At 37.7% G+C, this 12907-nt stretch overlaps 1 protein-coding gene across 15 annotated transcripts in view; it reads left to right on the forward strand.

Annotated features, from left to right (window-relative positions):
• Positions 1 to 12907, forward strand: part of CDH18 (cadherin 18) — a 689972-nt gene that overhangs the window by 510095 nt on the left and 166970 nt on the right. For all 15 annotated transcript variants that reach the window (XM_080377753.1, XM_080377755.1, XM_080377756.1 and 12 more), the window contains one exon: positions 802 to 1280. In XM_080377753.1, the coding sequence (XP_080233879.1) occupies positions 1053 to 1280 (228 nt within the window). In that variant the 5' untranslated portion in view covers positions 802 to 1052. The remainder of the gene's footprint in view (positions 1 to 801; positions 1281 to 12907) is intronic.

Consider the following 12907-nt stretch of genomic DNA (forward strand, 5'->3'; position numbering starts at 1 on the left):
ACTGAACAAACGATTACTTTAGGGTAACTATTTCTCTGAGGTTGAAGAGTTATTTTGTTTCATTCAAGGTACTTTGCTTTAAGTGCTACAGTAACTTCCATGTCCATTTGCACATTTTACTATTGCAGTACAAAAAATACATATTTTCCTTTTTGAAGTTGAGAAAATATTGTCATTGTGAACTTAGATGCTTTTATAAATGTAATACCGATCATCTAAACAACCTGAACTTTCTGTCAGTATGAAATAATTTTGTGAGGTTCTGGTATGATATTGGTTGGAATTTATGTAAAGTACAGGGTGTAAAAGTGCACATTTTGACTCAGAGTTCCTGTCAGTATGTTCTAATAGTGACTCAGAGTTCTCAAAGCCTGTTTTGGAGGCTTTCCTTAAAAACTGATCATAGCCTTGGTATTTTTCACCATGTTGGATCTCTGTACAGAAGATCAAGAACTCATGTGAAATGAATCACTATCTATCTAATGACACTGTACCCATGACTTTATTTTACTGTGAGACCAGGTCAGTGATTTGCCGGTAATGGCCAAAGGAATAGTCCTGAATCATCCAATTTTTCATAATGTGAATGTTCTCATAGCTTGGAAGAGCCATGCTAATTCTTAAGGTACTTTAAAAACAACCTGGAAACGCTTTTACAGGAAGGATTGAAAAGAAATTTTAGTTACGATGAGAGTCTTTGAAAGACTGGTTAGTACAGCTGTGAGTGTAATCTAAGGTCAGAAACCTGAAATTTTCTGGTTTTAGTGATGAGTAAGTGGCTTTTTTTTCTTTCTCTATTAGATAGAAAATGGTCGGCAGTGGAACTCTTGTGAAGACCTCAGAAGAAATATAAATTTTTCCAGTCAGCTTTTCATAATGTAAATATAATTTGAGCTTTCCCAAATGGGCAGCTAAACCATGAACAAGCAGAAAAAAACATTTTGGACTGTATTTCTGAACCAGGCTTCACCTTCTGTCTTGGGAACTTATTAAAGGATTACAGCTGTAAAAGACAAGAGAAAGAAAACCTTCAACAGGAAGCTTATCCTACAATGAGAATTACAAGTACATCTTGTATCTGCCCAGTCCTAGTTTGTCTCTGTTTTGTGCAGAGGTGTTATGGAGCTGCTCACCATGGCTCCATCAAGGTGACTAGAAATCAAACCAAACACATAGAAGGTGAAACAGAAGTACATCATCGTCCCAAGCGTGGATGGGTGTGGAATCAGTTCTTTGTTTTAGAAGAACACATGGGACCAGATCCTCAGTATGTAGGAAAGGTAAGGCCATTGTCTTATTCTTGGTTTTGGTTTTCCCATTTGCTGAAATGTGCCATTGATAGAGGAAAAACAGGTACCTCCTTAGATGGCACCTCCTTTTTTAAAGGAGGACACCTCTTGGATTGCTACAGGTATGCACAATGAATTTGCCAATTGTCTATGTATAATTTCTCTGTTTATTATTAAAAAAAAATAATATATATATAAATAGGACAAAGATTTTAAAATATGATAAAATAGCATTTTTTTCTTAGCTCAGCTAAATGTTTCAGTGAGTGCAGCTGATCCTTTTACATCAGGTTCTAGAACCTCAAATGCATGGGGCTTAACTATGTCACTGCTAAAGACTTTGCCGGACTATTTCAGAATAAGATTCAGTTCTACTTCAGGGAATATTATAAATACAGTCTAAGCTCTATAGGGTAGTCATTCCACTTTGAGGTTAGGGTGGAAAAGGGCTCCTCCAAAGGTGTGTTACTTGTTGCAGTTCCTCAGAAGCATGTGAGAACAAGCATCCCTGCATGTATGTTTTGACATATATAATGAGCTTCAGGCATAAAGCTCATGCTGATGCAGTTGTAGGCTGGCCAAATGAAGTCTAGTTTATCATGTGTAATGTTGTTTGTATAGCTTGGGTTTTAAATTTCCATTAAAATAACACAAAACTGTATATATAGCTTTATTGCAAGATATATGACAGATGGAGCTTTTCTCCCCCTTGAATACTGTCTTTCAGCTTTATGATAGAATTTTTTATTGCATAATCTAGTTGAGTCTTGATTTCTGTAATGAAAATTGCAAAAAACATTGAATATGAGGGGTAAAGAAACATGGTTAATGGGAATGAAGACATGGAAAAGGAATTAATTCCTTTTTAGTTTGCCTTCAGGTTGAGAATCCTGAAAATTCTATCTTAGAGTGTTAAAAATATCCAAGGAAACCGGTAGCTTCTGAAATCACAGATGTCTGGTAGCAAGGGCTTTCAAATTTGAACAGGGGCTTTCAAATCTGAACTAAAAATAGCAAATGGAGCATCTGTATTTAAGATACTGTTAACACAAAGACCAAAAAAACCCCATTTAGTTATGCCAACCTTGGTAGAATACCAAGTATTTCAGCATAGTGAAAGTTGTTGAGATTTGTGCAGAAAATGTAAACTGGGGAAGGGCCTTTCTAAGTGGAAATAGTGGGTTGCATTGAAAGAGAAACTTTTAGAACAGGTAAGGGGATGAGAAGATACATTACCAAGCCCATCTTAGATTAATTAATATTTTCATGACTGATTTTTGAATAGAAGAAACATTTTACAAACATGTTGCTGATGCAAAGCTATGCAGGAAAATCAAAATGTTGTCTGGAAAGAGCTAGGTAGCGTGAGTAAGATTTGGATATGGAGATACAGAGTAAATTTCAGGACCACAATGTGATAAGGCTCTTACAGAACAATATCATGCATTTCTGTTATACGCTACTGTTGCCAGTTGTAAGTGACAGAGGAAGAGAAAGATCTGGTCACCAGACTAATTATTGCTTCTACTGTCATATCTTGAAGGTAAATATGATACTAAGCTGCAAAAGCTGAGATAATCTAAATAGTGTTTAAGTGATACTGAAGCCATTGTGGGAGATAATGTTGACCTGTTTACTGCTCTGATTACTTTTGGCCAAGAGAAATGAATTTATATACGAAGCTATACAGAGAAAATTGAATGCTATGGTTGTGGTGGTGGTGGAGAATAAAGTATAATTACTCCCCCAAACAGTGGAAAGCACATATTATTCTATAAATACATTTCAGAAGGAACCACAAGGGAAAGAGAAGAGCTATTTAAGTTGATTTGCCTTTTTTCTTGAAAAAAATGAGGTTTTGGTGGCCATGGCTTAATTTAGAATGGAAATAAGAAAACAAGTCAGAATCCTGAAAGAGTCTACTAGTAGGAAGAGTGAAAACAAAAATCCGAAGACATTTCAAAGTAAAACATGCTCATCTTTATGAAAGCACTAACAGACATGACTGCATGCAAGAACATAGGTCTGGATTCAGTGAGCTGAAGGATGGTCCCTTTCAATTTCATGTTCCTGTGATAGCATTATATACGTTCTTTCATCCTCTGACCGTGATATTAATGCTACAGTTACAAACGTCAATGAATAAGATTTCTTTTAATCCTTTGTGGTTAGAAGGTGGCTACATGCATTGTTTGGGGACATTTCTTCCTCTGTACTTACCTATTTTTTCCCCTTTTCCTCAAAGAATTCCCTGTGCTGTTCATAATTTTCTGCTCCAAGTATTTCATGTTAGTAAGCTCATTTTTGCACAAGCTTTGTGGAACTTAGAAGCATCTGGACTCTATTTCCCATTTGTTTTAGTGATTCTGATGACCTGATTTATTGCAAAGCTCAATCATATTAGCTCAAGCATATATTTTTAATTCAGAAAAAAAGGAAAGCCCGGCTGAGCCTGACATAATATTAATAATTAGCGAAATTTCAGTAGTGGTCATTGTGCATGAGTTCCTTTTCATTTTGAAAAATCGTGGTTTTACTGATGTTGCATTTAATTGTACACACTTCATTAAGGTCTCAATTCTACATGCCTTTAATTTGACAAGAGGGTTTCATGCAAAGCCCCTCAGTTTTTGAAGGAAGGCTACATGAGGGGTGCCATTTAATTCCAGGCTTCTGTTATGTGGCAGCATGCTATCAGTTCTGTCAATTACTAATCCTGTAGAAGACTGCTTCACTGGTGAGAGTTTTGCCGTTTGAGATCTGTCCTTTCACATTTTTCACACCCAGTTTGGGAGTAACATCACAGAAAGCAGAGTCGTTATGTACGATACTGTTATAATGATTACAGTCATTGTCATGGAAATGCACGCCAAGGACAAGAATAGGGTAGGCCTGCAATGAAAATGGTAAGGTTTCTCATTCTTATTGTGAAATGGCTGTCAAGGGGATGGATTAATTTACTGCCATCATCTGTTATACAGCAAGTGTTAGGACAACAAGTCATCATTCTATTTTAATATAAAACATATCCCCGTTCCTGTAGTCATTATTTCTTTTCACTAAAAACGTCATTTGGAGACTGGAAATCTGTATAAAATTAATCTGTGTTTGCCATAGTCAGAAGGTTTTTATAGGAACATGGCAAAACACAGGTCCTAGAAAAATGAGGTTGTGGTAGAAAGGAGAAATTATCCTTTTGTAGGTGTTGAGTATTTTCTGTGGTTATGGGATTATTGAAACTGTTCCCTGCTGTTGCACTTGGGATAGGTTTTTGATGTTTCAGTGTATGTTTTCCTGAACAAACAACTCCAAATACAGCTTTGTGTTAAAAAAAGTATCTTTAAAGAATATAAAACTACAATGACTTATTCTTCTAAAATGATGGATTATTTGGGGAGGGTTTCTTGAAAACTTTCCAATGATCAATAGTGTCTAACAATGCTAGTTCTGAGAGACTCCTCATCTGTGGGTGCAAGTATGTGTGGGGGGGTACAATGAAGAAACTGGAAATTTGATTAAGTGGGAACAAGTATCCTTGTCTCAATTAAGCAGTTTTAATGCACAAAACCGAGCTATCAGCTACATGAGACTTCCTGACTTCTGCATCTCTATGACAAAAATTATTCTAATGAAAACATAGCTGTGAGCGCCGGAAGGGGCAGGGTTAGTGAATGCAACATGGTCTGGTGAGGTGTTCGGTACTGACCGCACCAGCTCAGAGGAACGATAATTCTCCTGAGAAAACTGGGGAAAAAAATTCCTCATATAGGGCTGCAAGTGTTAACATATCTCAGTTGCCATGGCTGATATAGTTTGCATTTCTCTCACATTTTCTGCATGCTTCCAGGTTAGATAATTCATGTGTCAGGATATAGAAAACAAATAACAAATAAAGAATTTTAGGAAAGAAGAGAAACAGAAGTACGTGTTTCAATCCATAACATTCTTCATTTTGAATTTTCACACCTCTCTGTCTCCAGAAGGTCTGTTTCTTCTGATATTTCTAAAAAGTGACTTGCACTGGAAGCAGATCTTAACTACGCATTCACTGTTCTTTTTACTTTGGAGAGAAAAGTAAATGTGCAGTGGTAATGGGAAAATCAGTGTTGGTTTGAGGCTGAGTGAGTCATGCGATTAGAAGGAATAGCACAAGAATATAACGAACAAGACTGACACTTGATTTCTCTGTGGAATCTCTGAAATACTAAATATATACCTCTTAATCCACTTCAGATGTCCTCTGAAGTTAAATAGGAATGGGTTTTCATGAAAAAACACACAGAGTTGAATATGCGTGCATTTTTCTTCACAAATTTGGGGGATAGGGGAGTGACAATTTACTTAGTTCTTACATTTCACATACCTGAGTTCAAAAACACTTTCGGATTTGTGTTGATGGGGGAGATAAGGAAGTATGGAACAGTTAGAAATGAGTGTGAATACAGGAAGGGGAAGAGGAAAATAACAGTTTTAAAAATGCCCAGAAATGATTGGACTGGAAGTTAGATTAGGAAGCATATCGCAGGTCTTTTGTTGGATTTGCAAGATAGTAATTCTAGTAATTTGTTATTTTACTCTTTGAAACAGAAATACAGCATAACAGAGTTGTCATTCAAAATTCTTTTTCACATACGGTGACATGTCATTGCAATAAATTAGTTCTAATACAGTAAAGTTAATCTAATCTTCCCTGATCATATCAATTTCACATCTCAGATTTAATGATAGTAAGGGGAAAATAAGTATACCTTAGTAAAAACAGAAGTGGAGTTCTACAATTAAAGTGCCTCTATGCAATGTCAGAGGCATACATAAAATAAAGCATATCATGCTTCAGCATTTTACATATAAACAAACAGTTCAAAACTTTATTCTGATAAAAAAGTGTTGTTCTTTTGTGATAAAGAAAATGAAAATGTAGATCTAAAGATTTTACATATGGCTTGTTACCCATTTTCATACCTTTGTAAAAAAGCATACAAGTGGCTTAGCATCTAGAATAACACGCATCTCATTTTCTACCTTTTAGCTTGCCAGTCTCACAAGTAATTATTTAGATTAAATTATTTTCTCTATACGTATTTAAAACGTGGTAACAATAACAACCTATATAGCACAGATTTTTCAGTTCTTTTATGTACTTTAGTTGCTTCTTTAAAATTTTATACTACAATAGACCTATGTAGAAAATAAAAAGGAGAGGGATTTGGGCTCAGCAGTCTTTAATTTCACATATTTCATGTGTCTAGTGTGAAAAAGATTAACTTTTTAATTCTTCCAGGGCTCTTAGAAAGGGAAAAGTTGAACACTGAATGAATACACTTAATATTTCAGCAAAGATTTAGCTTCACGATTTTTAATGCCATTTAAGACTGATATGTCTCCAGCTTCCTCCAAAGGACCTCTCAGCAAATCTGTGCAAGACTGAGATTATAGGTCTTTGCACTGAAAAAGTAGAAGTTTGTATATTTAACATATCCCCTTTCATTTAAAAAAACACCCCAACATAACAAACAAAAAACCCACCACTTGGTGTGACAGTTTCTCCATAGGTCACTGACTTCAGATTTTATAGTACTTTCTCTTTACTTCTGTCTTATGGTTTTCTGCTCCCTGATTACTCAAAATCATGTTCTTCCCAATTACAGCATTTTCATTGCATTAGACTGCTAACCTCAGATTTTACAGTACTTTTAATCTGTTTTGAACTTTTAATGCTTTTCCGCTCTCTGGTTGCTCAGGTCCTAATTCTTGTCACCCTTACTGTTGCTAAATAACGTTTTGATTCAGTGCCATCAGAGTTGGTGGAAAGCTGACACTGATCATATAGGACAGTGCAGATTTTTTTATTTTCTTTTCTGTCTCCCACAGTTGCTCAGGGAGCAGCCTTACCAAGAAACAGAGGAAATTTGCCCTTTCCATCTTAACTACTGTGATGAAATCTGAGATCACTATTGCACATTATATGGCCCTATAATCACGTTAGCCATCTTGTTTTCTACTGTATTTTTACAAAAAGATAACTCAAGACTGTTGTGAACCTAAACACTTTTCAAAGTAAAAATGCACACGTGTAGTTGCTTTTTATGAGTTCTGTTGACACAGACAGCCCCCTTTGCTGCCTCCATGCTGATAGTAGTCCTAGCTTTATTCAACAGCTGTTAGTTGGTTACTTTTTGAGAGGTTGAGTGCACATTACTCAAGCTCTGCAAGTCATAGAATGCTGTGGCTCTTCAGATTGTTTTTATTACTTTTAAAGTGGAATCTCTCAACATTCAAAGTTTATTTGGGGGAAAATCAAACTCGAGAGAAGAGAGTGCTTTCATCAGCCTGGTCGGTTTAACTTTCCTCTGCCGTGTTCAGTTGTATCTAGAGGTTTCCTGAAGCACAGCACTGGTGCTGCAGCCCTTGGACAGAAAATGGCTGCGCACAGACTGACAAGGGCAGTGTGCCCTAATAGACCGACCAAACAGAAAAGCATGAACGTACCAAAGTTCAGACCTAATCCAAAAACATGGGATAAAGTGTTTACCTGGTTTAACTTCACTTAAGTCTGATTTAAAGAACGAAGTCAAAATTTCTTAGTGACTGAGTATCCTTTATTGGCAGCACTGGATGCACGGGGGATCCTTCCGCCTAACGTGCATGCCTAAAGTAACTATCTATCTTATATTTATACAATAAAACAATGAATATTCAATTAACGCCTATACGTATTCATTACCTAACCCCGCCTACTCTCACTTTGTATGTCAATTAGCTTATCAGTCCTTTGTGCTTAAGCAAATTCCTCCAAGAATTGTGGGCAGGGGTCTTCATGACATGGGCAATGGTCTCTGGGAGGAAGGCCGTAGGTCTTCCTCATGGTGTACTTTTCACCTTTTGCCTGGTATGTGATGGTTTTGCAAGTTTGCAGTGTTCTTATCGGTCTGAGCTAATTTATGTCCTTGTCGACCATCTGTTTCTTCTGCTTCTTTCTTTTAGTCGCTCCCTCTAGATAACTTAGAAACAGGCCCCTTGTTAGAGAAAGTTAAAGAAAGAGAAACAGACTCCTTCTTTCATCAGTTATTTCATTAATAATTTCTTTCAGACTATGGTTACATGACCTAATTACTATACCTACATTCTTTGAGTAAATATAAGTTCTTAGCCTTGGTACAGGGCTGTACAGAGGATTTCATAGCAGCTTTTGTTGTGCAACTACTAGTTTCATTAGAATGTATTTCTTATATTCATTATATTTTAACTACAAGGTTTATTCTATCCTAAAGTGAATTCATACAATATCAAGTCAATGTGGAATTGCACCAAGAAGAAACTTGTTTTTTTATGTCAAAACACTGACATTGATCTGCTGTGTTAAAGCAGTAACTGTTTTTGTGGGGAAACTTTATACAGTCTGTTGGTTCCATATTGCAAAATGTTGCTGTGTGGAGAATGTTATTTCAATTAATGGTTCAAAACAGTTTTGTCAAGGTGATCTAATCTTGCCCACGATTCTTGTGGACTGGAAAAGTCTGTCTAAAACTTGACGTCTCTTTTTTTTTTTATTTATTCTTTACATTTTACCTTTTTGCAATTTTGACACACCAGCACCTGAAGTTCTGTGACTTTTACATTTTTTTGACATTGAACTCTGCAGATGAAACCAACATCTTTTAGATGGAACTGCCATTTCTCATTTAAATGTTTTAGCAGCAGTTGTTTGTGGGGAAAGCCAGCCTTGTTCCTACCTAGCCTTGTTCCTTCCATTGTTCTGATTTTCATCATGTTTTGGTTTTGCACGGCGGGGTGCAGAGGGGAAGGGGGCAGCGCTGTGAGGTGGTGCCGGGGCTGCCCCGCGCCGGGCACAGCCGGTTCCAGGCGGCTCCAGGCGGCTCCACCGGCCCCAGCGCAGGGCACAGCTGAGCCCCGCAGCCACGGGCGGGCGCCTCGGGGAAAGCCGGGCTGAGAAAGGGCAAAACGGTGCCCGGCAGCCAGGGCTGAGGGCAACGGGGTGAGAAACAGCCCGGCCAGCCCCGAGGGGGGAGCGGGAGGGGGCAGGGGGCTCCGGGCGCCCCCGCACAGACGCCCCCGCGGGCCCGGGGCAGACCCCGGCGGGCGGGTGGTTCCCTGCGGCCCCTGGGAAGGGCCCGGCCGGAGCTGGGCACAGCTGAGGAGGAAGCGGGGCAGAGAGGAGCTGCTGTGAGCGTCCCCCATTCCCCACCCCGTGTACCCTTGGAAGGAAGAGGCAGAGGAGTCAGGACTGAAGGTGAGCCTGGGAGGAAGGCCGGTGTGGGAGAAAGGCTTTTTTTTTCTTCTTCTTCTTTTTTTTTTTTTTTTTCCTTTTTTTTTCCTCTCACTATCCTACTCTGTTTTAATTGGCAGTAAAATAAATGCGTTTTTCTCATGTTGAATATTTTTGGTAATTGGTCAGTGATCTACCTGTCTTCATCTCATACCATGAGCTATTTTCCCTCTTATTTTCTCCCATGTCTCATTGAGGAAGGGGGAGCGAGAGAGCACTTGGGTGGGTATCCTGTTTTTGTTTTTAGTAAGCTTTTAATATGTTTGTATGTGCTATATTTATTTTGCTACTTAATTTTAATTATAAACTTTCATTGTAAAATTCAATGCTATCCTAAAGATGTATCATTTTGGACCTGCTAAAGTATTACATAAGCAACGTTTCCACACCCTTGATATATGAATATTTTCTATTTGAAAGCCTTGAGTCAAATCATGACAACATAACCATTTCAACAAATCGGAGAGCATCTGTGTGGATGTTTCAGATGTAATATTGACACCATAAAAACATTGTCCTTACCCTGCTGCCTGGAATAACAAAGCTGCTGATGACATGTTGAGGGTGTTCAGGTAACTTCTAAGACAGGAAAAATGGAGCAGTAATGGGGAACTTCACTTACTCCCTGGAAGGAAGGATAAATTTTACATTGAGGTTGAAAGGGTCTAACCATAATAAATGATTGCTTCATAAATTATATAGTTATCAAATCTCCAAAAGGAGAACTAATGGTAAACTTGGCCTTAAGTAATGCTTAAAGCAAATGCAGGGCACCTACCAGAAAGGCGTGAAGGGCTAAAGGAAGTTGGAATGGCTGACGCAGTACAGAGGGCAAATAAAGGCAGAGTCTTTTAAGAAGTGTGCTTGTTTCCAAATGAGATGAATAGAAAGGACTGAGAAATCTTGCATGTTAATTGTAAAGCACAGCAACCCATCAAAGAAAGTTTGAGGAAAAACTTGTAATGAAAAAAAAATACTCTTCTTTAGAAACATCAGGATGAGGAGGACTACCAGAAAGTCTTGGGCCAAAAGGCAGTTGGGGTATAAAAGTTATAAAGGGAGAAAAACAAGGCAGAAAGCTGAAAGAATTTAAATAATTTTTTTACCGTGGGAGACCCTGGGGAGCACAGCAGACATTTTATGATGAATGCATCAAAGAAAGAATCTCAAATTGAGGTGCTGTGGAAGAGGCATTGGAACAAATCAGCAAATGAACAGGATGTGTGATTCATAAATCACATGCGCCTAGTGCAGTAATCCAAGAAGAAATACCTAACCCAATAACTTTAGTTACTAATATCTAAAACTACTTTGATATCTGGGAACCAAAGTGTGCAGTGATATCAATATAACAAACAAACAAAAAAACCTCAAAAAAAAGCACCCAAACCTGGCTTGTGGGAAAAGAAATGCCACTTCACATTTGAAACTTTGTGGAAAGCGGGGTGAAAGGCCAGGTGAAAAATTACATTAATTATAATAAGCTATTGAGAACAATAAATAGGAGAGACCAACCATAAAGAAATGCAACACAGGGATCCTCCAAGAGTGGCTGAAATTCAATACAAATAAGTGTAGAATGGGGCACATGAGCCGCAGCTGAGTTGAGCAGTTTTAACTGAGTTGACAAGTACCACTCATTAACAAGACTGTAAGGTTATATGGGGCTGTAAGATAAACCTCCATCAACTAAGTGCTTAGAAACAATCCAATAAACAAACCGAATATGAGAAACCAGGAAGGGGGAAAATAGAACCAACACACCACCAAGAATCTTACTGTATAAATCCACAGGGCACCTGTGTTTCAAATGCAAAACATAATTACAGTGTTCTTATCCTTTCCCCCAGTCTAGCAAAAGCAACATTTCTGAGAAGGGCTACAGGGGTGATCTAATGTATAGAACAGTTTCTGTATGAGAAGCGACTAATTAGACTGTCAACAGTCACCTTTATTTGAGAAACTCCATATTTTCTATTAATAACTTCAATTCTCTAGTTAAAGTGTTTATTTACAGCCTTTGTGTTTCTGAGTACAGGATTCTTTATGGGAAGGAACTGCTTTACTGTTGTGGAAGTAGTGTGAAGAACACCTGATTAGGGGAGGGCTCTTCTGACTGAAAAAGAGACAAAGTGGGTTGGATAGTTGCCTAGACAGTCAGGAGTAGTGTGAGGAATGTGAATCAGGAATGATTTTTCACTTTACTTTCCTTCTCTCCCATAAGCAGTAGGAGTCATCCCAAAAGTATGACAGACTAGAAACAAAGAAAATAATGCAGTTCTTCATGTATGAAATTGGTAAAACTGCTTAGTATGGGATGGTTTGATGTTTAATGCCACATCAGTGTTCCTAAGTAGTTTCTCAATAATGAATTGAAGTAATTCAGCAGATAAAACGCACAGCATGTTGAGATTAAGAGCAATCCAGTTTCACAGAAAATCTATGCATTCAGTAAGTCAGAGCTGCATATCCATAAATGGTAGCTGAGCTTTGGCTCAGATAAATATTAAGAAAAATCATGTTTGCCGTGCACACACCTATATCACAAGGATTTCTTTTCAACTATTATTCCAAGCTTGATTGTGTTGGAGGCTGTTACTGATGAACTCAGCATTTCCAGTCCATTCTCCCTTCTTAGATAACTTATCTTGCACATGTCTATAATACCATGAGTAAATCTTGTTTTAAGTTTCATTTGGAGGAGGTAGTTTCTCCATTTTTCCTCTATATTATAAGAAATCATTGTGACATGTTTCTTTCAGAGCACAAGAAATACATTCATTATAGGTAATTTTCATAATTAAAGCAAACTAGCAATTTACAGTGACTCATTCAAGGTTTGTTTTTATTTAAATCATTAATCATAAGAATCATGTTGGGGTGCAGATTCCAGGTAAATGCTGAAATGTATGCATGGTAGTATTGCTTATAACATTAACTATGGTTTGTGGGGGAAAAAGAATAACCCCAAAAAACCCTTCCATCGTACAAGTGACTAGCGATACTCAGTAGCTCCAATTGAGTACACTGTTTATGAATTGAATCATATTGTTGGCTTGTTTGATTTGTTTCTTTCCAGTTTTGACTTCAGGCAGTAGATATTTGGTACTTCCAGAAAATCAGATTCCACTGAGAAGCCTCTGTGTAGGAACCCTAAATCAGCAACGCTGAGAATTCTCTTCCTTCTATATATCCATTTATAAAAAGCATAACTAAATGTGAGAATTCTGTAATAACTCTTAGTTATGTGGCTACTTTCTTACTAATATAGCTATTAACATTTACCTTGAACTAGACTCTTTCATCTATTATGTATCATTTCCCCTTTGTA

Source organism: Falco punctatus (assembly GCF_963210335.1).
Source record: "Falco punctatus genome assembly, chromosome: 3".
NCBI lineage: Eukaryota > Metazoa > Chordata > Aves > Falconiformes > Falconidae > Falco > Falco punctatus.